Here is a 27776-nt window from a genome sequence, read left to right as displayed (position 1 = left end):
CCCAGAGTGGCTCCTTACCTCATTGAATCGCATCACAAGGTCCTCGAGGGCATTGTGCTCTCCATTCTGAGAGGTGAGAATCGATGCCGAGATGGACGCTTTGAGGCAGGGCAGGGACCTCTGGCATTCCGGTGTGCCCAGGTCCCGGGTTAAGAAGCAAAGGTAGTCCACTGGCAGGACCTTTCGGTAAATATTCTGCTCCTGCTCTGTCAGGATGCTGGCGACTTCCTCCGGGAACTGGATGAGGGGTTGCAGATCGATCAGCTCCTTGCTGATTCCAGCTGAACTTGAAGGGAAGGCGTTGGAATTGGCCATAGAGGTACCTAGTTGGCGTTCTGAAATAAAGTGACAGAAGTCACGGTTACACGAGGGATGGTATCCCTGACAACAGACACTTGCTTGAGAGCCATTCAAAACCTTGCAGGTTTCTTAGCCAAATCCTTGATGGGTGAACTATCTTGCTTATCTGGAGATCTTTCTGATATTTGTCCTGCTGTCCTCCCACCTCCATGAAGTGGGGATAGGGCATAGTTTTCCATTTTTAGAAACACTATTAATCTGGCATATCATTCTTCAACCAGTTCACCATAACACTCTGTAGAATACCATTTGCTTCTTTATCTTCCTTTGCTAAGAGAAAAGAAGTTTGGGTAGGTGAGGGTACAGACAATTAAAATGGAAATGGAAGGAAAGTCATACATGTAATGTGCTTATTTCATGTAAGCATCAGGTGACCTGGAGACCCCTCTGAACAAAGATTTAAAACTTCAAGGTATATTCTGCCAACTCTATACCTTCAGAAATTTTGATTTCACTGAGGTCCATTTGGGAGTTTGCAAGAGTAGGACTACCTATAAAAGTAAAGAAGGAATGAGTAATAAAATGTCTTTAAATAAATCAGTCTTATTCCCTGGTCTACAACTGGAAGGGAGAAGGTGGCAGAAAGAAGCAGAAGAGAAAGTGGCAGGTACATTAGATAGAAGTACCAAAGGTAGGAATTCCTAGGCTCAAAACGATTCTCTTAGTCATACATGCTTTCTTTTTATTTTGACACTATCCCAGTCTGCCTCTTTATTCCCGCCTATATCACGTTCACTTATTCACTAATTCATCTACTTAACCATCCATCCATTCATTCATTCAACAAACTTGGAAAAATCTATGATGCACCCTAGAACAGAGTTTCCCCAAGTACAATCTTCAGAAGACTGGTACTTGGAAGAAAAAACATTTTTGTAGTCATGAAAGTCAGGGATTCCTGTCACAGATTCATGTCACACATCTCTTCCTGGAGAAATATGAGGCACACTGGTGCACTGTCACGGGCTCTCATGGGTCCTGTAGCAAAGAACTCATTTACAGCAGCTTAACCTAGTGCTCCCCAGAGCCACGCTGCATATAGTATCTACGACATCATTCTGTGTGGTCAGTGTCCTTGAAATCTCTTCCGGAAATATTGCCCTAGAGTCCAAACTGCCCTCCTTCTCCAAACAAAGCAAGTCTTTCCTTCTCAGCAGACCTTCCTGGGGGTCTCCTGCACATGTTATTTGCTCCAAATCTTTCCTACATCCCTTCCTTTTCTTACAAAACCCTTAACTGCCCCTTGCTAAAATAAGTCCATCTTTCTTCTGACAACACTGCTACTGGCCACCTACCTGTCATCAGAACTGGATTCTGGGTAATAGTGATGTCCACAGAAGGACTTCCTTGACCTTCAGATCTCCTCAGTATTCCAGGATTCTTTTTCTCTCTCCATTGCAGAAATCTTTGGAAGTATCACTCCAAATGTTTGTCTGTCTGTCTCTGTCTTTGTTTCTCTCTCTCTCTGAATTACTGAGCTCTGAAGTCCTTCTTTTCCCCCCAATTTCCAAAACAAAGCAACCACTATGTTGACAGGACACCTGTGCTGATGTTCTGGGCTCTGATATTTTCCCCTCAACTCATCCTTTCTTAAGCAGCCTAACAGCCTTTGAAACTCTGCACAGGAAGTTCTTGATAGTATTTGCTACTTGATTAAATGAGCTGCTCCCCCTTTTGAGGAATGCTTTCAGGCCAGTAGCAAAAAAGAAAAAAAAAAAAAACGCAAACTCTTTAAAGTTTGAGTGACATTGCTCTCTACTGATGCAAATTGGACTTGTAAACATGTTTCAGGCAAAACTTGCTGTTTTGTTTTCGCTATAAAATTTGTAATGTACAAACAAACATTCTCTTTGATTGTGAAAAGCAAATAAGTCAATAAGGAATGTATTCTAAGCATTTTGTCCACATTTTGGACCAAACTACCAAAAATCTACTGCAGTAAAAAGTGGGAACTACCAAAATATATTGGGTTTTCTCTAAGCTCAGATTCCAAAAATGTAAAATAAGGCAAATGCCCCAATCCAGCCAACTTGGCTTCACTCTCCAATTTTCTAAATAGTTTAGAAAGTGACTAGCTTTCCTGAAAATTGCATCAGAATGTGGCCCGATGACAGAGGCAGGTTGCAGTTTCTGGACACTGATAATTTATGTACAATGGAATTATCTACATATTGGAATGCTTCTCAGAAGTAATCAGCTCCAAGACACGATTTCAAAATACAGTACTTTACAGAGGAAATAAAAATTACTCCCAAATCTTATGAAACAGTCACTTACTTATCTAATATATTAGAGAAGAGATAATGCAATAAAATATAGAATATTAAGATGATATATTGCAAGTAGCAATACATCTTGAGATATGAATCATATGCTGTTACAATGAATGACAAATTCAGTGACTGGTGAGAAATAGTAATAAAAAAGAGCTAAAAAAAAAACTGAATAAAAGAAGAAAAAAGAAGCCTGGTTAGTGTAACTTTAATAAATCTGGTGACCCCATGTATCTCAGTATAAGCACGCCAGTTACACTCAAAGGAAACACAAATTAGAGCTAGAGACCTTGAAACACGTGCAGGCCTTTAACGTAGATTTCCTTGGCAGGATTATGCAGGGATTTTATACCATGCACCATAGAGAAATATTCTCAGAACATAATTTTCTGTCAAGTTCCACACGTTTAGCAGCTATCATGTCTCACTTATTTCCTTGCTGGGCTCTCCTTCTTCCTCTTCACATGCCACATTGCCATGGTGCTCAGCTGTGTGTCACCTCCCCACCTCCCTATCTTCAACACAGGACACCTGATGATGGATTAAAGACTCTGTGACACCTGACCCTTCCTCCATGTGTATAGCAATGTTCCTAGAGCCCACGATTATGTAGTTCCATTGTGAAAGCATTTTTAGAAAATTTCTGCTAAATAAAATTATCACCTCATTGACAGTCATTGCTCTCAGCCCCTTGGTCTTCTGTTAATAGTCACTCTATAGCAGAATAGGGCTGTCTTTCCAGGTACTGTCACAGCCTTGACCTGTGTATAATGAGACAAAGTGATTCCATTTTCCTGCTTAAATAAAAGCTTCTTGTGCTAAGTGCTTTCTATGGATTAATTCAGGACATAGTATTAGCCATGTTTTATTCATGAGAGAACTACCCTTCACATAAGGTCCTTGAAGTAGTAAGTTAGAGAGCTGGTGCCTGAGCAGGGTCTTTTTGACTCCAGAACTCATGTTCCTGGTCACTCAGCATATTGTCACACTGGCATTCCAGTCTGTAGATACAGCTCAAGAGATTTTCGTGTAAATAGGTTCCTTGTCCTTTAAAGGGAGATCTGGTAAATGACCTCAAAGGTACTCACAGGGTTGACAGCTCTGTTTCTCGATCAGCATGGAACCATCGTCACTTCAATCATGTTACAACTATGTGATACTCTAGTATACAGAAATTCAGATGAGCCCTCTGCCACCCTTGCTGGGGGTTTATAAAATGTCCCCATGCTATAAACCTGTATTTTCCAAAGTGCATTGATCTGGATTCATACAAAACACGGTTCCTTTGTTAGTAATTTAGGGGAAATATTGAGTTAAATGAAGCTAAACATATTCCTCTCCCTCTTTTTTTTTTTTTAACTGTCGGGTTTCTCAAAGCCCTTAATAATTCCCATGGGAGAAACATAGTGTGACATAGCCTTCCTCAACCTTGCTGTCTGTCTCTGTGTCTTTTGCATGGCAATCACAGTCTCTGAAAAGTGTTCTTATCACACTCCATAATTCTCAATGGGAGAAATGGTGCCTAAGGGATTGGTGATTTCAAGAGCTTAGTTTGCCCCGTTGCTGGAATCCTGTGTAAGGGTCCAAGGATGAGAGGGCGGTGGCTTATTTAGGAAATTGCAAGTTGCTCCCTATGGCTGAAGCTTATACTAAGAGAGGCAGGGTACTGCTCGAGAAAACACGGAAGGAAGCTTCATTTTCCAGAAGGATCTAGAGAATGAGAGAGTCTCATGAAGGAACAAAGGCAGATGCATCCTAGACTTCTGGGTCTTCCATGGATGTTGGCATCTCAAGGGACAGGAAGCCCACACCAAGTCTTCCTTTGAAGAGTGCTGCTCTGAGAAGATGAAGCATCCCCCAGAGCCCTCCTACCAGACCATAGAGTCTTCTTCTCCTCCCTTGTTCTCTGGTGATCAGCTCAGCAGCCCTTGACCTTGTTAATTAGCTGTCATTCCTAGGGGTTGTACACAAATTGCACAACCCACAAATACCCAGGTATTGATTAGTGCTTTTCCTAATACTTGTTCATCTAGTGCCTTTGGGGAACCTTCTACCCTCCAGGCTTAGCACTTATGAAAACAATGCTGATTCAGATCCTGATCCCATCCAGGAACCTTCAGCTTGGGCTAGAGTCCAGAAAAACCTTCTGCTTTGCATTTATTTCTCCTTTTGCTTTTTGGTGCCCACCAAAAGTCAAAGCATTTGGGGTTTCTTGCTATGTCTCTCTTGGTGTTTCATACCGATTGGTTCCTGGGGAGGCTTGTTATTCTTAGTGGTGAGAGAAGATGGACTTCAAAGAATGTGCTATGGTAGGTAAGGAAGAGGAAACTGCCCACTTCCTTTATTTCCAGTCATTAGGTAGGGATCAAAACAGAATGACCTGGCACACAACCCACTCTGTATATACTCCCCTGCTTAGAGATGAGGGGCAGCCCTCCCTGCTATACTGGCCAGCCACTGCCAAGGAACATGCGAGTAATAAAATGTCCAAACCTCCTCCTTTGAGTCTTCCAAGTTCTTTCTTTGGAAAACCATATGCTGGGGTTTTGCAGTCCTGGAGTTGAACAGTTTCATATGAACATCTAGAGTTTATAAAATAATCTCTCATATAATCTCTGCATAATGTGAAGGAGTAATTGCTCCTACCATAGGTAGGAATTGATGCTCTTATTTTTTTATAAAGCTTCAATCAAGTTGTTATGTGGCTTGCCCAGGAATCCAGCTTGTGAGTGGTGAGCCCTGGAACTGGCAAAGGCTGAGAGAGAACCTGAAGATTCTGGCTCCTGGCCCAGTACTCCATGTTACCCTAAGCCAAGGCTGAGCTATCTTGGGCTTACTCAAGTATCCAGGGGCCAGCCTTAGTAGCAGCCAGTGTATCTGAATGGGTTTAAGAAATGCTAAGGAGAGGGGCTGGGGTTGTAGTCCAGTGGTGGAGCACTTGCTTTGTATGTGTGAGGCCCTGGGTTCCATCCTCAACACCACACACACACACACAAAATAAATAAATAAACAAACAAATAAAGGTATTGTGTCCATCTACAACCAAAAGAGAGAGAGAGAGAGAGAGAGAGAGAGAGATTAAAAACAAAACAAAAAAAGAAATTCTAAGGAGAAATTAATCCATTCTTTTGAGTGCCTACTATGTGCCAATCTTTGTTTTAAGGCTACACTGATATTGGGATTTAGTGAATAATAAAATGATCCTTGTGCATATAGAATATCTAGGAGAAGATACACATAAACAATAAATCAAGTATATGAGGGGCTGGGGCTGGGGCTCAGCAGTAGAGCGCTTGCCTAGCACATGCGAGGCCCAGGGTTCGATCCTCAGCACCACATAAAAGTAAAATGAAGGTATTGTGTCCAACTACAACTAAAACAAAAATATTTTTAAAAAAGTATACAAGTGATAATGCATGTTGGAAGGTGATAAGAGTGTTATGATGAAAATCAGAAGAGGGTTTCAGAATGTGGGTGCGGAGAATGTTACACAGCATACATGAACTAGAATGTTGGCAACTTCTGTGAGTTTTTTTTTTTTTCCTGCAAAAGTGTTCAAAACTGGGCTGGGGTTGTGGCTCAGAGGTATTGCGCTGGCCTAGCATGCGCAAGGCACTGGGTTTGATCCTCAGTGCCAAGTAAAAATAAAATAAAGATATTGTGTCCATCTACAAAATAAAATAAAAATATTTTTAAAAGTGTTCAAAACTTAACTCATCAGTATGCTCTTGGCTTGTCATCCTTTTCTAGTGTTTTAACAATAGCTATTCACCTAGCTCTTGCTCCTCACCATTAATTAGCCCTTGGAATTAAGTAACACATTTAATTCCCATGAGAAACCCAGGAAGATGAATGTGATTATTCCTACTCCACAGAGGTCAGAAATGTTAAGTAATTTACTTAAAGACACCCTGCTTCTATGAGATGAGGCTGGAATTTAAATCTCGATCTGACTACAACAAAAGATCTGCCCTCTTTCATGCTTAGCATTTTAAGAGGTGTTCTGCAGAGGAGACACAGTCCCCTGATTACCTGTTGTGCCTGTGACTCTCTCTGTATCTGTCTCTCTCTTCTCTCTCACATGTGTGTGTGAGTGCCAAGTGCACACACACACACACACACACACACATACCCCTTTTCTTTTCCAGGTAAGGAATGAGGTTGGAGAGTTAGGCAGGACCTTGCAGAAATCTGTACCTTTCCAAGCTGAGCGACCTTTCAATCATAATTGTAAATTATATTCTATTAAAACCTGGAAAAAGCTATCTCATGGCCCTGATTCTGAAGCTTTATCTTTCATTCCCACTGTCTGTGGGTCAGGGGTGGAGCAAAGGGAAAATGGACACAGTTTCCTTTGAAGGCAAAACAGAATTTAAGCATGCAATTCATTTGTCGTAGCAACTCCACTTCTAAGATTTTATCCAAAAGAAATTCTTGAAAAAAATCTAGACAAAGTGAGGGAAATTAATCTGTACTGAAATTGAAAAAAAAATCACATGGTGAGAAAAGCAAATTTAGAGCAGTGAGACATGATCGTACTGGGAGAAAAAGCATTTTATAAATGCAGGTCTATGTTTGATATCTATCCAGTACACATGAAACTAGTAATAGTGTCTATACATTACATGGCTCTATTGCTTAACTTTTTATAATGCACATATAACAATATTTTCAATTTTTTCAGCACTGTGGATGGAACCTAGAGGTGTACTACCACTGAGCTATATCCCCTGCCCTTTGTTATATTTTATTTTGAGACAGTCTTACTAAGTTCCCTAGGATGGACTCCAACTTATGATCATAGAACATAATTATATGTTCTATGAAATAGAGTCATAGAACATATAATTAATTTCTATAATCTTGCCTCAACCTCCCATGTAGCTGGGATTACAGGCATGTGCCACTGTGCCCAGTAATATCAGTATTTTAAAAAATAGATAAAGTGATATGTGAAAAATGGGAAGTTATACTCCAGTATGTATGATGTATCAGAATACATTCTATTGTCATGTATATAAGAAATTTTTTAAAAAACACTCTATTGAACAATAAATCAGAAAAAAAGTGACATGTGAAAAATTTACCCAGAGAACAAAACTTCAATCTTCCCATGTTCAAAAACTAGTCCAGCTGTTCCAGTTTTTTTCCTAATAAACTGCAATATTATTTTCCTTTAAAAATTTTTAATTTATTCTTCTTAGATATATATGAGAGTAGAATTATTTTGATATACTATACATACATGGCATATAACTTATTCTAATTAGGATCCCATTCTTGTGGGTGAACATAATGTGGCGTTACACTGGTCATATATTCATAAATGGCAATATTGTTTTCAAAAGTACTTCAAGTTACAATTAAGGAAGAAAGTAGGAAACTTTTATCTACTCTGTTTTCTTTTGAAAATAGGTTAATTTGGGATGAACTTTATAGACACTTTTTTAAAGCATTGGATTCTCAAAAGCACATTTAATGGTGTCCTTCCAATTACATAAAACAAGAGAGAAGGACATCGATTTCATTTTATAACAGATTCAGAGTTGGTTTAAAAACACTATCTCAGGCAGAGCTGAAAATTGCTTCCAACAGGGAAGTAATGGGTTTGGAAAAAGTTAGTCAATTGGTGATTTTTTTCCTCCTTACCCATTATTGGTTTTCCAAGTAACAGATCAATCTTGCAATGAATGTGTCTGGCTTGTTCTCAATCTTCCATGAAAAAGACAAATCAATATAGCGTATTATTTCTCAGTCAGTACTTAAAAAAGAAAAAAGCCAATATGTCTAGACTGAGAGTTAAGACATGCTCACCATCACACTGAGATCAATGATGGAACCAGCGCCACATCAGTCTGACACCAAGGCCCAGCACCCCTAAATCACCCTGCTACACGACTTGAAGGGCTTCTTTCCTTTGGTCTCCATGTAGGGCTGACAACCTGATATCTCTCAGTGGTGTGTGAATGAGGCAGGGTTGGGACTCAATGCTCAAGCTGGATGGGATGAATTTTCAACACTTCACAGTTTGGAAAACCATGCCTCTGAGAGGCCACCTTAGACAACTCAAGGTCCCTGACTCCCAACCTGGGGCATTCCCTGTCCACTCCATGATCACTCTTCCTTAGCGTGGCTAGAATCTCAGATGCTGCAAACTCCTGGGGGAAGCTCTCTGAGAAGGAAACACTGAAAGGGTGTGAACTCCAGAGGCTGTGAGTGAGGTCCTGGGAGTCGTCCAGACTTGGGGTCGCAGCCCAGTGAGGTCACTGACTTGCTGTATGACCTTGAGCATGTTCTAAACAGCTCTGTCAGAGAGATGATGGGGGCATCAAAATGAGGAAGTGTATGCAAATGTTTGTTACCTATTCAGCTCTCCATAGTTAGCTGTTGATCATCAAAGCTAATTCATCAACTGAAAGATGAAGAAGGAATTCTGGGTCTTTCATCTTAGAAATCTTGATGGTGAGACTTAGGAGTTATGCATGTATCAAACCATTTCAGGCAATGGAAACTTTTGCTTTGTTTTTTTTTAACCTGCAATTTGCACCCTCTGGTGTGGTGCCCACCATAATAATAATAATAAAAAAAATTTAACTCCCAAGAGACCAGAGTACAATTCATTAGTTTTTATATATCCAAGAGTTGTGTAACCATCACCACCTTAGTCAATTTTAGAATATAGTCATCATCCCAAAAATGCATAAACTTGTACATGTTAGCTTTCACTTAACTCTCCCAATTCTGTCTCACATCAGCCTCTGACAACTACTAATATACTTTCTGTTCCTATGGCTTTGTTTAGATTGGACATTACATATAATGGAATCATAGAACATGTGGGCTTTTGTGTCTGGCTTCTTTCACTTAGCATATTTTCAAGGTTTATCAAAGTGGTAACATGCTGCAGTACTTCATTTCTTTTTATAACTGAATAATTCCAATTTCACTCTGTGTATATGTTTAGTTTATTCATCAGATGATGGACATTTCAATTGTTTACATTTTTGGCTATTATGAATAATGCCATTATGAACATTTAATTTCTATTGGGCTTATACCTGGTAGTGGATTGCTGAATCATATGGTAACTCTGTATTTAGTGTTTTGAGGATGCTCAATTTGTTTCCATAATGACTGCACTGATTTAAACTTCCACCAGGGATGTACATACAGGATCCAGTTTCTCACATCCTTGTCAACATTTTCTTCTTTCCCGTCCCGTCCCTCCTCTCCCTCCCTTTCTTCCTTCTCTTTTTGATTATCCATTCTGGTAGGTTTAAAGTGATAACTTATTATATTTTTGATTTAACATTTTACTAATGACTAATAATATTGAATATCTTTTCATGTGTTTATTAGTCATTTGTCTACATTCTTTAGAGAATATATTCAAGTCTTTTGCCCATTTTTTAATCTAGTTGGTGTTTTTACAGTTGGGTTTTAGTTCTGTATACATTCTAAGTGTTAATTTCTTACTATATGTAATTCACAGATATTTTCACCCTCCTGTTGTTGTCTTTTACTCTACTGATAATGTCTTTTGGTACAAAACAGTTTTTAGTTTCAATGAAATTGAATCTGTCTATTCTTTGTTTTCTTGCTTATGAATTTTTGTATCATACCCAATAAGTTATCACCAAATCCAATGTTATGAAACTTTTCCTTGTTTTTTTCTTCTAAGAGTTTTATATCCAATTTGTTTTATGAACCATTTTGAATTAATTTTTGAATGTGTATGGTAAGGGTCCAACTTCATTCTGTTGCACATGAATACCTAGATATATCAGCATCATTTATCAAAAAGATTGTTCCCTCCCTGTTGAAGGGTCTTGGCATCCTTGTTGAAAATTACTAAACTCATATATATGAGGATTTATTTCTGGGCTTTCTATTCTATTCCATTGGTCTCTATGTCAGTCTTTGTGCCAGCACCACAATGTTTTGATTACTGTAAATCTGTAGTAAGTTTTGAAGTCAGAAATCTGCTTTAAGATTTTTTTTCTGACTATTCTGAGTCCCTTGACATTCCATATAAATTTTAGGGCCATCTCATTAATTTCTGCAAAAGTAAAACCACCACAACAAAAAAACCCACAACAACAACAACAACAACAACAACAAAACCCCCACCAAAACCCCCTGAAATTTAGATACTGTGTTGAAATTGAACATCTCTTTGGAGGAGTATTACCACCTCAAGGGTACTGAGTCTTCCAATCCATGAACACAGGGTGTTTTTCCATTCATTTAGGTCCTTTAAAATTTCTTATGAAGATTTTTTTGTAGGAGTCACTATACAAGTCTTACTTAGATGTAACTTCAAATCATAAAAAAAAGCCTTTGTTATTTGTTCCTAAATATTTTGTTCTTTTTCATGCTCTTATAAGTGGAATTTCCTTACTTTCATTTTTGGATTATCCATAGCTGATGTATTGAAGTACAACTGATTTTGTATCTTACCAACTTGATGAGCTTTGTAGTGTTTTAGTGTCTATTTATGGCATCATTCTATCCAATAATATAGTTTTACTTCACTTTTCCAATCTGAATGGATTTATTTCTTTTTCTTATATAATTGCCCTAGATAAAAACCTTCAGTATAACATTGAGGGGAGTGCCAGGAGTAGACATCTTTGTCTGGTACTTGATATTAGGTAGAAGTTTTCCATCATTATGCACAATATTATCCGTGGGTTTTGTGTAGATGCACTTTATCAGTTTGTGAAGTTCCTTTCTATTTTTATTTTGTTGATTTTTTTTCATGAAGGGGTGATGGATTTTGTCAAATACTTTTTCTGTCCATTGAAATGACTATGTGGTTTTTGCCCATTATTCTATAAAGAGGAGTGTTACAGTGATTGTTTTTGGTGTAATTATGTATATGTATGAACATTTATTTTTATATGAATACTAAATGTTTAATTAAAATTGAACTGAAAAGAGCTTTGTACAAGACCAACAGACATTTATTGTCTATTTGCTATCCTGGCTCTAACTTGAACCTCTATGTTGGACAAGAACAGGTGGCAAACTGAGATGTAACTGTAACCATGATTTCAAATCACAAACAATCATAATTTTAAAAATTTGTTTGTTTTAAAGAAAGAATATATATGTACATATATAAAATTTAAATATTAAATTAAATGTAGATACACACATGAACTTTTTATTGTTTGCTATCATAATCACATTTTCAACTCTTGACAAGATGAGTATCAATTAAAAAGCTCTATAAATTAAAAGAAAATCAGTCCATAATATTTCTGGTTTAGAATATATTATTGCAAAAATGACTTTGGGTAAGTCAAAATTACTTAATGAGAAAAACATATATGGACCTGGAAACTTTCTTTTCCCATAAAAGGCAACAATAATGGTACTGATAATATTACTTGCTAACATTTATGAAACCTGCCCCTCAGTTAATCACATCCTAGCAACAATTTTATTTAAGTATCTTTTTAGTCCTACAAACAACTCTATGGCCAACATAGCGATTATTCTATTTTCTAAAAAATATTTATTTTAAAGTTTTAGGTGGACACAATATCTTTATTTTACATCTATGTGGTGCTGAGGATCAAACCCAGTGCCTCATGCATGCCAGGCGAGTGCTCTAACACTGAGCCACAACCCCAGCCCCAGTTATTATTCTATTTTATAGCTAAGGAAACAAAAGTCACTTGACCCAGCGTTCACAGGTAGTTAAGAGGTGGGGTCAGAATTTGGGAACAGACCCATATGATTCCAAAGCAATTTGACTTTAAACCATATTTTGTGATTTGGGTACCAGAATTTCATTTACGTGTAAACTCAGAATTGTTCATTTCACCTTTTGAATTGAAATGGGACCAACAATCCTGAAAGATTGTAAGATTCGCAGTATGCCATTTGTTGACCAAATGCTATGTCAAGTACTCATTGAATACTTACTATGTGAATTTAACCCATATCATGTAAGTAATTAGTAATGGACAAGGCTAGCAGGAACTGTTGTATATTTTATTATGCAGTTAATGATTTTTTGACTATGTTTGATCATTTAAGTAGAAGATATTTATTGACAAGGTCAATTCCACCTTTTTTTTTTTTTAAAGAGAGTGAGAGAGGGTCGAGAGAGAGAGAGAGAGAGAGAGAGAGAGAATTTTCAATATTTATTTCTAGTTCTCGGCAGACACAACATCTTTGTTGGTATGTGGTGCTGAGGATCGAACCCGGGCCGCACGCATGCCAGGCGAGCGCGCTACCGCTTGAGCCACATCCCCAGCCCCAATTCCACCTTTTAACAGAAAAAAAAATTAGCTATCCCAGAGTGGCTAATGATTCATTTAGTATATCCGTAACTGCGAACATTAAAATCACCATAAAGTTGTTATATGGAGGGAGCTTGATAATCTAAAACTTTAAGCTCAATACCGTGGACCTTCCTGAAGTCCTGGCTCAGGACTCAGGACTACACTACTGTGGTTTTCTTCTTAACTCTCCCAACATGGTGCTGATTTCTAGATCTCCTTGCAGCCTCTTGGCCTGAACTCGGTCTTCTCAGTCGTTTGTTCATCTCTTTCTTATCCTTTATTAAAATTGGTATATTATAATTATACATAGTAGTGGGATTCATTGTAACCTATTCATACATGTACATAATTTGGTCAATTTCATTCCCTAGTCTCTCCCCTTTCCTTCTCTTCCTCCCTTCCCCTACATCTTTCTTTTTCTTTCTTCGTAGACAGACACACCATCTTTATTCATTTTTATATGATGCTGAGGATCAAACCCAGTGCCTCACACATTTGAAGCAAGTGCTCTACCACTGAGCTACAGTCCCAGCCCTACATCTCTTTCTTAACCTAAAAAGGCCCATCTCAAGTTGTAACCATCACAGCTTAGCAGATGGCTTGCAAATGTATAACTCTGGTTTTGACCTCTCTGACCCAATTCAGACCCTGTGTTAGGAGAGTTTACTTGAATGTCCCAGTCTCTTAAAGTCAAGATAGTCAAACTGGGGACTAGGGTTGTAGCTCAGTGGTGGAGACTTGCCTAGCATGTGGGAGGCACTGGGTTTGATCCTCAGCACCACATAAAAATAAATAAATAAATAAATAAAGGTATTGTGTCCATCTACAACTCAAAAGAAAATTTAAAACAAAAGATATTCAAACTGGATCTAATTTTTCACACTAAAAAAAAAAAATTAAAACTGCCTTTGTTTCTTCAGGTCCACAATCTTGGAGGCGTTCATCACTTATTCCTCCACGTCTTGGGTTGAGTTTGCATCCATTCATCCACCACTGTGCAGAGGATTGGTCCCTTCCTTTCCATTGCCATTGCTTTCCCTTAGCTCCCTTACAAATCATGTTTGCAATGTGGTTGTTCTGTGCTGTGAGGAATCCTTATGCAACCTCCTGGCCACGGTCCAGGGGATCAGAAAGGCCATTTGGCCCTATGAGATGACATCCATGATGTCAGTGGGAAGCGGAGAAGGATGGAGGCCAGCCCAGTGAAATGTGTAAAGAAAACGAACATGGTTTACACAAGTCTGGGAAGGTCCTCACATTTCCTTCCTCAGGTCAGATTCTCTCTACTTTGGTATAAAACAGTGTAGATTATGGAAAGACAGCTGTTGGCTGAGCCCTGAGCAGTACAGACAAGAAAGATGTTGGCCTCTAGCTAGACACGGATAGCCCAGGCTGCCTGCACCTGGTGTTGTGACTCTCTTGCTGCACTGCTACCAGCACTTGCTGTGTAAACCAGGGATGCAAGCCTGAGCCGAGGGCTCCATAATAGAGTGCTCAGGAGCATGGGCTCTGAAGTGGGATGGACTCAAGTTCAAATCCCTGCTCAGCCACTCTCTGGTTGCTTAACTGTGTAACTAATTCCTCAGAGCCGAGCAGGTCAACTTCTTGGGAACACCTAGGTAGCAGAACAAGACATCACCAGGATGAGAGTGCAAACTGATATTCCTACCCCCCTCTGTTTTAGTCAGCCTTTTCACTGCTGTGACTAAAAGATCTGACAAGAATACTTCTAAAGGAAGAAAGTTTATTTGGGGACTCATGATCCATAGAAGGCTGGTTCCATTCCTTGGGGCTCAAGGGGAGGCTGAACACCATGGCGGGACAGTATGGTGAAGGGAAGTAGCTCATATGATGATCAGAAAGCAGAGAGAAACTCCATTCACCAGATATAAAATATATAGCCCAAAGGCACACCCTCAGGGACCTACCTCCTCCAGCCATAACCTACTAGCCTTTGGTTACCACTCAGTTAATCCTGTCAGGGAATTAATTCATTGATTGGGTCAAGGCTCTCATAAACCAATCACTTCACCTCTGAATGCTCTTGCATTGTCTCACACATGAGCTTCTGACTCATATGGTGGAGTACTTGCCTAGCATGTGGGAGGCACTGGGTTTGATCCTCAGCACCATCACAAGTAAAAGATCATATATGTATCTTTGGCACACCCCTAAGGTTTGAGGGGGTGGTTGGGATCACCATGTAGATCTCTAATAGCCTGGTAAAACAGAAGCTCTACCAAGCCTAATCACAGGGCCTTGGTTTTGAGGATTAAAGCAGGCCAGTTTGGGTCAGAAGAGAACAGCTCAGATAACATAGGAGCTTAAAGCCATCAACTATCTTTCTTCTTCTCAGTCTCTCTAAAGGCACCAGCTTAAAACACGACAGTCTCTGTTTTCTCATCTTTGAAATGGGGATCATAATTCCATATTACTAGACTGTGTTGAGAATTACATAGAATGTCCATAAAACACTTTGCACAGGGGCTGGGCCACTAATGCAAGGTCCATATACTTCCATATAAACTCCAGGCAGGCTGTCACGGGCATGTATTCACATTTACTTGTTTATGAGCACATGAGAGTTGGAAAAGGGTGGGTCATTGATATATATGTATATAAGACATGTGGATCCTTTACTGTTTTGAAGCCCAAATTACTCATTGGTCTATTATTTCTTTCAGAGTGATTTCCTTTTTGTCTACACTTACAGATGGAAATATAAAAATGCAAGGAGATTGTTTTCTTACAGCTGGTGAACCATATCTAATTACTCTGTAATCTCTTCACCTGAAGTCCCATTTGGTTAGCCCCTGTTCCCTCCAAAGGAGCAATCATCAATCAGCACTCCCTCTGGCTACTCTATGTAGTTTTTATAGTTGTTCACTATAGACCCCAGGTACCAAAGACATCCCCCAAACATTATCAGTGGAAGGCATTTGGGGCTTTTAAAGTTGGTCATGAAACTAAATGAAACAAAGGGATTAAGGACAGATGGGATTAAGGAGAGATGACTGAGGTTGTATGAGTAAGTGGCAAAGCCAGCAAATCTAAATCTTTATCTGGAGATTTTTATCTAAAAATAAAAAGGGCAGATTTGACTCGATTTTTGCTGGGTTTAGAACCACACTTCCAGTCTCAAGAGGATTAGTATTGGTAAAGTACTTATGACAATATATTCATCTAGTGTCTGATTCAATAAATGGTAGTATAATCGTCATTGCTGATACTTGTAGTGACTGAGATGCACGTGAGTGAGCTGCAGTTATGTAGTGACTGAGATGCATATGAGTGAGCTGCATGCAAGTAGCTCTCAGAAATTAGGAAGTGGTATTTGGGGTTAGAAGTCAATTTCCTGTGAATTTGATTGGCTCAAATCAGTGCCCCAGGGTTTCAAAGACTGACTCAAGTAGACCGGGTGGGCTTTTGAAGCCAGTTTCTGTGCTGAGGTTTAGAAATCTCAAAGTAAAGCAGAACAAATGAGCATAAGGGATCAAAAACCTGGAGCCCTCTTTGGGGAGGTCAGAGAATTCTGGAAAGGACATGGCAGTCATGTCAGAAGACTTTTGCAGACAGAAGGCTTAATCTTTTCCAACTCTAGACATTTGGGATAGAAGCAAGGAAGAGAATGAGAAATGGAAGTAATATAAATGAGATCCACCGGCGAGTTTGATCTGTAACCTGCTTTTGATAGACAAGGTAGTAAGTCTCTGCTTTGCTGAACCTCTCTGTTTCAGTGCATCTGTGAATCCTTGCCTTCCCCTTCCTCACCCTTCCCTTCTTCTATTCCTTACTCCTACCCTTCCTTCCTTTCATCCTTTATATCTTTTCTTTTGAAAGGAAAATTTTGCATTAAAAAAACCCTCAGCTCTCTCATGGCCAAGGTGGAGAAGAGGAGGGATTTCTTTGGATTATCCAGCAGAGCTGGCTGGGAAGGCCAGAGGGAACTTCTAGGGCAGGTGAGTTGCTGAATATGGCTAATACACCTTGGAATCATGGTCAGGGGTAAATGTGGACAGAAGAAATGATCCCTGAAGGCAAGAGTCAGAGAGAGCTGCTGTCCTTGATCCCTGTCCTCCTGAGATTTGCCACGCCCTGGAGACCAACACAGCTCGAGATGGTCCCTGTACCAGAGTGCCCCTCTCAACTCTGTTCTTCACAGTTCCCTGCCAAATCTGACCCTGATCGCCCTTTTCCTGAGACCCTCTTGCAACAGAGCTTCAGTTCTTGATGTTTCTGAGTATCTTCTTTGCTCTATCTCCATGTTTTTTAAAAAAAATAATGTTCTAATCACTTCAGTAATTCACATATATGTATCTCATTATAATTCTCTGTAACAAGTATCTAAATTGTCTCATTTTACAGGTAAGATGTTGAAACTCAGGAGGAAAGGAGTCAAGTAACTTGCCTCAGATCTTGCAATGTGTATGTGCTTGGGTCTGGGATTTGGCTTTATCTCCAAACCCCACATTCTTAATCAGTAAACTTCTTCTCATGTGTATCACACTACAATACAACTACTTGTTGACCTTGTCTCTCTGTCAACTAAGTCATCAGCTCCTAGAGTTAAAAGCAGTGCTTTCCTCCCACTTTTTTCATCCCTACCTAGGATAGGGCCATGGTGGGCATGCTGCACGTGTTTTCCATTTGTGCTACATTGCACTGACTTCCTGCAGGTGGACCAGAGGCAGGGTAAGAAAGACTCCAATCCAGCTCCAGAATAGTTCAACTCATGATTCTGTGAGCTCACAGTATAACAAAGTTATACTATGGCATGTGTATAGAAACCTAAACTATTAAGCTGAAAGGAGTAACAAAGGACATTAAAAATAGAAATTGAGGTTGGGAACTCACCAAGACCCTGTCCGCGGAAAATGTGAACACTCTCTGGAACTTTTCCATCCCAGTTCCTGAATTTGTAACACACTTCCATAGGTCTGATTTGGGCTTTAACATCCCATTTGCAGGGGAAAAAAAAAAGATATCACATATGTTATGGCTCAAGCCATCTTCAGACTTGCAACTGAGGTGTTAAGATACTGCAAAAGAAACACAAAGTGAAGCACATGTGAAGTCCCCTCAGACTGGACCTGGGCAGCCAAAACAAGACTCAAAGACCCTTGAGGGCTGTAACCTTTCCCCTTGGAGATCTCTGAAAGACGTCCAGTGAGTTCCAATTTGGGCAGGGGTTTGTTTGTTCTGCTTGGTTCAAGTCAGGGCTACGGATCCCTAATGGTTTTAATGTCCCTAAAGGTTTTCCACATTTGGGCAAGATCTATGCTTCATGTAAGCCCCAAGGAGGAGGTCTGGTTGAGACTTCTGTGCCAAGGGCGCTCAGATGCCGACTCAGGGGAGAGGTTTAGCAACATCTACCCCTTGGCATGAGCATGGAGATTTTTTACAATTGTGCTGTGTCGTAGTAAAAATGCCTCCATTCTTAACCAACTGTAGTTTTTACTGCATTTCATTTTTCTCCCGGTGAGGCTGAATTTTCAAGACTAGACCTTTTTCTCCAACCACTGCATTATGCCAACAAAAACTAAGAGAGCTCACACTGGCTTCTGGCCCTTTCTTTTGAGTGCACCCGTTCCTAATCCAGGAATAATCACTCAGGTTTGTAATTGCCACTCTCCTCCCCACTGAGGGTACCTCCAGGCTCTTGCCCTCACATGCCACTGCTAGTCTGACTTTCCTAAATCCGACCTGCTTAGGAGTCTGCAGGGGCTCTAATATCTCCTATATCTCCAGGGAGACAGACCCCAGCTACAATCTTGTGCCAAGATGACCCCAGTGTGTTTATAGCCCGACTCCCTTTTGCCCCAACTTGCTGGCCAACTCCTGAATCTCTGAGCTGAAGTGCTCTGGCAGAGTTAATGAGAATCTCAGAATGCAATCCAGGGCTCACAAATGTAGATGTCTACAGGGCCAAGCAGGTAAGAGAATGAGGTGGAGCCAGGTGTCTCACGTATGGGGCTAGTGTGTCTCATCTGAGGGGTGAGTGTGCGTCAGTGCCAGGCCACGGGGCCAAGGGAGGATGATGGCCCAGGGCTTCCAGAGAAGCCAGAAGTCTACACCTTAATGCAAAGCTTCCCAATTTTTAAAATACTGCAGCTGTCAAAGACAAACACACATGGCCTGGATTTGGCCCATTAGGAACAAATTTTGCTCCCCTGACACAAGTAAAAGCAGAGTACTAACTGAGATTGGCATGGGGTAGGGGACTATTGGTAGTCCCCACAGGCTCATCTTCAATCCCCTTTCTAGTCCACTCCATAAACTTCTCTTCTACAACCAATCTTTTGGAATATAGTTCCCAGAAAGCAGAGAGAGCTATTATCAGTTACCCTCCTTTCCCCACTTTCTCAAAACAATTATGTGGTTTACATGGTTTTCAACTAATACTATCTCAGGTCTTCATTTGGAATAATCATTTATTTTCAGATTCCATATCATTGACATTTCAAATATTTTTATTTGGGGTACAAAGAGAATTGGAAGGGACTGAGCAGGAGGACACCTCTGCTTTATTTAGATCTGAACCATCCTTTTGAAACATATATCTTCCTGATTAACACCCTCTGAGGGCTTCCTATTGCTTCTGGAGCCCTTAATAAGAGCCCGCACCGTCCAGAAGTTTGTTTTCCCGCTCTGCAACTCAGTTTATTCATATGTAAAAATGTGAGGCCTAAATTAGATAATTTTAAAACATTTGTCACAGTGCCTGGCACACAGTGAGCATCCAGTACACATTGGTGTTTGTTGTTCTGACTTCTCTGGACTTCCTTGGTATAACCAACCTTCCAGCTCCCTATTCTCCATCAAAACCTCAACTTTGCATACTCTCTGCAGCCACTGCGCCTTTGCATATACAGTCACTGCTGCCCTGACACTATTCCAGCTCCTCTTTCCTCTTAGTAATCATAGATTGGACAATTATCCCCCAGCTTAAACATCACTGCTTCAGGGCAGACTTTTCTGCCTGGTCAAATCTCACACAGACATGTCCATCTCCCTTATAGCATGTATCGCAGTTCAGTTTGCCATTTATTTTTGTGATTGCTTGCTTCCCTACTGGTATTTAAGCTCTTCATGGGTAGGGACAATGTCTCTTCTACTCTTACTCCCTGGCATTGTAGGTATTCGTAAGTATTTATGAAATAAGTGAATTCCCATATTCCCATCAGTGGTCTCTAACAGGTTGGAGTGGGATAACTCCAAGAAGAGGATTTTCCCCAAAGCTCTTTGCCTGCTTTGCGTGCTGCAGAGTGGACCCCTACCTTTTTGCTCAAGGAAGAGACCCCAGACCTCCAAAGCAGGGCTGATGTAAAGACTGGGGTCACCTTCTGCCTTATTTTCCTTTTCTCAACAATTTACAGAGATGAGACCCTCAGGAACACTTGCCAACTGGCCCAGAGATGTGCGGACACTTAGGAAGTCCATAGAAACAGGTAAGAGAGCTATCCTCCATGGCTATCTGCCTTATTGTGGTCAATTAATAACACATATTAGGGCAGGGGCCAATGAAGATCAGAGACGTGTTTCTCATGTGACTCTCAGAGGGTCCACCTCTGCCACCTATCTTCAGTCACACATGGGGCAGGACTGAGACCAGTCCAAGAGACTTTTGCAAATCATGCTTTCAAAAAAAATGGTTATTGTTGATAAATTAACTTTTTGATGGGGCAATGCTCACAGGACAATGCAGATGTTTCAAATATTCTTGGTTTTAGTACAAGGAACTGCATGTGAGCCTGGAGCTGTGTGCACATGTTCACATATTCATTCATTCTCTCAACAACTATTTTCAGAGCTCTTTGTATGGACCAGGCACTGTGTGGCTGCTTTTGCAGAGTGGAATACATACACTTGGTCCATTAGCTAACAGGAGTGGCTACTTCTCTTGTTTGATTGACTCTGTGCTATGACTCTGCAGCTGTAGGTGGAAGACCCCCAACTACCCTCACTGGTGCCCATATGAAAGAATGAAAGTGCATCACTTCCCCAAGATCTCTGAAGTCCTTGTAGATATATAGGGCAAGAAGATAGAGGGTATGTGGGAAAATAATTGCTTTTGTAGTCAGTTGAACCTGCATTCAAATTTGAGCTTCCATATTGTATTATATTATGTACGTACACAAACACATGCACCCTGGTGTAAGACACAGGATCTTACTGGGGGAAAATCTGGAATGCTTCCTAGAGGTTAAGAACATGGGTTTGGGAGTCAGATAGGCTTAGGATCAAATGCTGACTTTGTCCCTATTAGCTGATAAACTCCAGTGAAAGATTTTGGTTCTGCACTTGCTAGTTCACTAGTCTAGAATTTTTTAGTTTCCAGGGTCTCTGAAACTTTCTGTACTCTGGGTTCCCCTCTGTATTCCCAGATCATATACACTAATACCTGCTGGAAATGGATTTTAGATGTTTGCTTATGAATGTAAAAAATGTGACTTTGGGTACAAACAGGGAGAAACACCCACACTGCTACCCAGGGTGTTTCTGGTAACTAAATTCACAGGGAAAGCCTCAGAAGCATTGAAGCATACCATGTTCAGGCTTCTATGGAATCACTTGTAAAATAAATATTATGGAAAACGTTTTTGAAGAAAGTTCATTGTCGTGATGAACTGTTAAGTTAAAAAAGACTTAAAAAATACCAAATATGTATTTCCACTTGACAAAATATTTAGACTTTTATGAAGGTGGTAAAATATCTTCTGTTAGAATTAAGTTAATTGGAAACAAGACATCCTTTAAAATGCCCTTTTACTCCTTTAACTTCACTACTAGTTTCTTTATTATTTTTTGAAGACTCAATTCCAACAGAAGTTTGAATAATGACTCAGACTATCTTGAGATCTTCTCTTTTTTTTCCTCTTAAATATTTGCTACTGACCCACATGTTATTATAAACAGATTATAAGCATATTCCATTATGTTCTATAAATGTTCCCATGGACAAGAATTTTCATAGCTCACTTAAAGGAGATTTAGCCCTTTAAAACAATAAACAATTTAGAAACATTGAAAAGGATGTGTTTCATGCGCTGAAAAACATCTCATTTAATTTTATCGTAATGAGTACTTCATCTTTATAAAATGGTACAAATTTTAACTTGCACACTAAATTTTGTACTGATCACAGACTTTAGACAAAGTTCTTAATACCAGGAATGAATACTTGGCATCTTTTCTACTCTGGAGGGAATAGAGAGAACATCGTCAGAGAATCAAGTAGAAAAACAGAAGCTTGATCTTCTCGGTCAGGGCTTGTTTCCTCTCGCTAAATACCTGCACACGCTTCTTCATGCTCTGATGTGGTTTTAGAAACCTCTGGGCTCACACATACTATGCTAATTTCAACTATAACCTTTATAACATCCTAAAATTGTCTGTTCATCTTACCATCTCCATTAGTACTCCTTTCCTTGAAAGGAAAGACTGCATCTGGTCTACTGTTTTATCCTTGGCACACAGTAGATGTCCAACAAATATTGCTTAAATGAGTAACGGAATGAATGGCCTAATGCATGGGAACCAATGAAAAGCTTACTCAAGAAGTCACACCGGAGCAGCTCCCAGCCACCCTCTCAGGTGTCCCATACGTTGCTAGTGCTCTGGGTCCACAGCCAGGAAAACCTAGAGGGTGCTTTTCCTTCTTGTGTGCACTTATGACTGAGCTAACAGCAAAGCCTCTGAGTACAGGGAAGGAATGGCGTTTCAATTTTCTATAATAAAGGGTTCCACCAATCATCATTTACCACCATCGTCATCCTCAGTATGACATAAGAGACTATGCAAAGATTTTTTTCTTTTCTTTTGTTGTTTTTGGTTAGCAGTGCTGGGGATTGAACCCAGGACTTTGCACAGCTGTTCTACCACTGAGCTATCTCTCAATCCTCTGCTAAGTTCTCAATATACATTTTTATACTTAACCTTCAGAACAACTAGAGGAGTTTCATTTTTAAATTTTCATTTTACAGATGCAGAAACTGAAGCCCAGAGAACTTAAGTCACCGGTTCAAGATGACCCAGTGTTGAATTCAAGACTCTAAGACACAATGATGTTCATGTTCAATTTCTTTTAACCATAAAGTAACTCAGGGTAGCATTCTTAACAGGACAAAGAGAGCCTAAAATTACACTGGTCTTATTCATTCTGAGACCCTCATCCCCTTTGTTTCAACAAAACCAGGCTTTCCCCTCTTCTGCCATATTTTCATTTGAGCATGAGGCTTGAATAGCTTTTATTATTTCTGCTGACAACAAGAGCATTGGAAAGGAGGAGTTTAAATCCATCAGAACCTCACACTGGCTTCAAATGCACATATGTAAATTAAATTGCAACTGTAGAAGATGGTAGGAGAACGGCATTTTTTGGAGGAAACCACTTTTGCATATTTCTGAACCTATTCTTTGGCAGTCATCTCCTTCCTCTAAAAATGTTTACTTCCCTATTATTTTATATGCTCTCTTTAAGAAGAATGTTTTTGATCACCTTGATGGAAGATGAGGAATTTAGTCTATTCTTCCAATTACTGTAATTTATATATATTTTTTAGTTTTGTTTTGCTATTAGTAATATTTTCAGCTTTAAATACTGTTCTTGAACTTCTCTCTTCACCCTCTAATTCAAATGTCCTTTTTGACTCCCCCAGGGCAAGCCAGCTGGTCTTTTCCTTCTCTAATTAAATCCGCCTCTTTCAGGATAAACATACTTTCTTACTCTAGTTTTTTTTTTTTTTTTGTGGAACATTTAATTAGCAACACTGAGTATTTTTCCCTTTCAATATTCAGCAAGTTTGAAGGAAAACCTTGGAGTCTAATCATTGTTAGATTAGATCTGGACATAGCAGTTCAAATAACTATCTTGTAAATGATTTCTGGAATATGTAATCAGGACTTGACATTTTTATTTGAATCTCTTGAGTGTCTGTCCGGCATGCTGTCCTCACCAATCATCTTTCTGAATTCACTGATTAGGATGTAACCAGCCCTTAATCGTCTGATTTATTTCCCTGCATCCCTCCCTCGAATCTGTGTCAACATTTTTGCTGAGATATAGGACAGAATGTTTTCTTTTCAAGAACTTGTTTCTGGGAACAAAATAAAGGCAAATGAAAGTATTGAATTCATCCAGTTAGATCCATTCACACCTTAGCACTTGACATGTTTAGGTCATACCTGGCCATGGAGTCACAGTCACATTCCTGGGTTACAGCTGGTATGAAGTCATACTCTGATGTCATACCTATGTGCAGAATCACACTCTTCGATGATACCTGACCACCAGTGGTCCCAAAGGCAGACAGACTTTGTTCTGTGCCCACCACAGTTCCCGAATCCAGGACCTACTGGGGCCACTTTCTGAATTCTCTTAAGTGGTTAAGTAGACTTGAAGCCTAACATTACATTTTTTTCTGGAATGAGGAACACTATTTTATAAGTTGAAGATTTCCAGATGTGATGGTTAGTGTTCTTCCCATAGGTGGCAAAGCACTCGGCCACAAAGGGCAGCTAGTGAATATTTCTTCAATGATTAATTGGTTCACAAACACACCCAATATCACATTTAAGCATACTTTTAACTCCCCCCCCAAAAAAAAAAAACTCAATGTGACAAAACTAATAAGTCAGGATAGTCTTTAAATAAACTTAACTCTTGGAATTAGAACTATGCACATGCCTTCCCTGCCTGGTAGGCATGTAAAGGGTAATTGTTTTGATTATGAGGAAGTCAACTAAGGCAGCTGTTATGAACTAAATTATTTATGAGGTATGGTCATGCATTTCAAATGTAAGTATGTGTATTCCTAATATGATTTCTGGTTTTTATATTCAAAGTGCTTAGTTTTAGAAACAGACACAAATAGGACATACTTATTATAGTGAAAGACAAATAAGTTGAAAATTTATCAGACTTTTCTACCAGAAATGAAATATTCCCTATTTTCAAATAAGAATATTAAATCTCTAAGACATGTTTTATTTTGACATTAATGTTCCATTTTTTAGCTTATGTATGACCAATAACTTTTCTACACATACATGCATGCAATCAAACTTGTTAAAAATGAATAGTGGAGATTACTTTTCTACCTCATAATTTAAATGGAAAACTAGCTAAGCTTCGTCCTGGTTATATATAATTCCTTAATTTACAAACTGGACTCAGCAACAATTATGAGAAGGAAAAATTATGTTTAATGCACTAAGTTTACACTACTGTTGGTACCATATACACATTTGAGAATATTTAGCTGCATTATTTGAAAAATTCTCTTATTATTTTTCTGATTTTGCTATTTCAGGGTGCTATCTCACTATGGTTGATCCCGTTTTCCTCTCCCTTTTTACTTTATCTTGTTTTTTCTTGATTATCAAAGCCAATGATTCATTTGACGGCCATTGCTGTGCAGTGTTAGCCTTGAGATTCTAACAAGGTTAATGGGGAGAAAGGGGAAGGGAAGTAGAAAGAGCTTAACTGTATCAAACTAATGGACAACCGTGACAGAATGGTATAAGCTTTCACTTTTCTATTTTGGTACAGCATCCATAATAATCAAGGGTACACCCTGGCTGATCAATGCTTCCTATTAGGAAATGCCTCTCTCAATCTGGGAAACTTTCAACTTAATGGACATCGTCCTCAGTGGTCAGGAAGACAGGAAACCAGGCATGTTTGTATCCTAATTGTCAGCTTTCTGTGCCATCCCATAGACTGGTAAAGCTATCTGGTAGCAGAACACTCTGGCAAACAAGCCTTCAATTACCAGCTCCTGACTTGGGGACAATGATCGACTGGCTGTACATCCTCTTCCCCTGTTTCATCTGCAGGGTACTGCAATCCCCACTGGTGATTCTAATCACCTTCAGGGGACAAGTTCTCAGATCCTTTTAACCCTATGGTAGACTTGGGGTGCCCTTCCTTTTTCTTAATTGAGTTATCGTTTATTGTGCTAAAATGCACACAAATTAAATTTAGCGTCTTAACATTTCTAAGTGCACAACTCACACTGTCATGCCACCATCCAGATAATACTCTTCCACCTTACAAAACAAAACTATACCCATTACACACTAATTCCCATTCCCACTTCACCCCAGCCTGGTAACACCACCCTACTTCCGTCTCTCTGGTTTTGACTACTCTAAGGACCTCATGCAAGGGAATCATAAGCATTTGTCTCTGTCCCCCTCCTTTCTTCGTACCTTTCCTAACTCCACTAAATGGACTTCAAACATCATTTCTGGGAAAATTATTTTTAAAATTTGGGCTATCTCCTTCTGTCCTTCTTCATGCCATTTATGAGCGTTCCAAGGAAAACATTATCGGGATAATTATCTGATTCTTTCATAGAGGTCTGAGTTTTGAAGGGTAATTAGCCACAACAAAGAACTACAGATGCCAATATCTAAAATCTCAGAAATGGCTGAAAGTTATTTTCAAAGTCTCCATGAAAGTTTTAAGTTAACTCTTCACTCTCCCTAATTAAAATTATTCCTCAACAAGACACGTCTTTTAATTCTCTTGTACTGCTTTTTTCTTGGAGGCTGAATCTCTGTGTCTCAATAATAATGTTTCTCTAATATTATTTTCTTTATTCTGAAGGGTGTATATTTCAACTCTGTTTTAGATAAAAGAGGCCTTATTAAGGACTAGAGTCTGAGAACTGAATCGCGTTTAACTCTGCTGTTTTCTCTAGGAATGTGTTCTAAGTTCCACCCAGTTCCTGAGAAGTGAATTTCTAAAACACAACCCAGTTTATAAACTGGAAACTGTATTAAATGCTTCCCCATGGATTTTCACTAGCAACTCAAAACTCAAAGTTGTTGACCAAATTTATGACACAGGACACACTGAACGATTAAAAATAGCCAAAAACCATGGCAGCCACCACTACCTCCAGATGCCCTGGTGGAATATATGGCTGTCTGGTTATCAGAGAGCTCAATATCCATGAGCCAAAATGCTGATCCTACAGATTCTGTGAATATTCTGTGACTTGATGATCTGATACTTGTGACCTGATACTTTAAACATTTTTAATTTTTAGAAATTGACAAAATTATGTATGTTTATTGCGTATAACTGATGTTTTGACATATGTATACATTGTGGAATGGCTCAATCAATCAAGTTAATTAATGTATGCTTTTCCTCATATACTTATCATTTTTTGTGTGGTGACAAACCCATATGTTTTTTTTTGATCCTGTTTTTGTTTCCTGCTGCATATTGAAGAAACATGTTTAATTAAGACACATAAAGACTTTAAAAACCCTTTGGGGAGGGACTGAAGTTGAAAATGGCTTAAAGCAGGCCAGAAACTATAGAAATAAGACCAGGGCAGAAGGCAACCAGTTAATTGTGTTATTCAACAGGAGCTACTTACAGAGGGTTATCAGAAACCAAAAAAGAGCTGCAAAACAGAACATTAAAAAAGAAAGAAAGAAAAAGATAAAAGCCCAGCTCAGTCTTAAAACACCAACTGGAAGATCACACACATTACCAAAGTCTCTGTGCTGGGAAAGTTAATCTACGAGGTCTACACTGAACAGGAAGAGCAAACCGAAATCAAGATCAAGTTACTATAAGGGCAACAGATACGCTGACCAGCAACCGACTTAATACTTCCACAGGATCTCCCACAGCACGTGCACTCTGCTGGGAAGAGTGTGTATCTAATAAGCACGGGTAGGTGAGGTCCTAGCATATAGTCACATGCAGTAAAGTAATGCCAATTCCATATGCTCTTCTCAGCTCAGTTTCCTGGAAACAGTACTCATAGAGAATGCATGACGGCTATTCTCTGGGGACCACATCAGGGTGGAGAAATCTTGG

General features: G+C 39.4%; 1 protein-coding gene across 6 annotated transcripts in view; it reads right to left on the bottom strand.

The window, feature by feature from the left end:
• The window catches only part of PLCE1 (phospholipase C epsilon 1), a 289115-nt gene that overhangs the window by 134807 nt on the left and 126532 nt on the right, over positions 1 to 27776 (bottom strand). For all 6 annotated transcript variants that reach the window (XM_081267709.1, XM_081267706.1, XM_081267708.1 and 3 more), the window contains one exon: positions 19 to 335. In XM_081267709.1, the coding sequence (XP_081123835.1) occupies positions 19 to 335 (317 nt within the window). The remainder of the gene's footprint in view (positions 1 to 18; positions 336 to 27776) is intronic.

This window comes from Spermophilus citellus, assembly GCF_964194105.1.
Source record: "Spermophilus citellus genome assembly, chromosome: 15".
Lineage (NCBI taxonomy): Eukaryota > Metazoa > Chordata > Mammalia > Rodentia > Sciuridae > Spermophilus > Spermophilus citellus.
The sequence above is the reverse complement of the archived record's forward strand: the minus strand, read 5'-3'. Positions and strand labels throughout refer to the sequence as shown.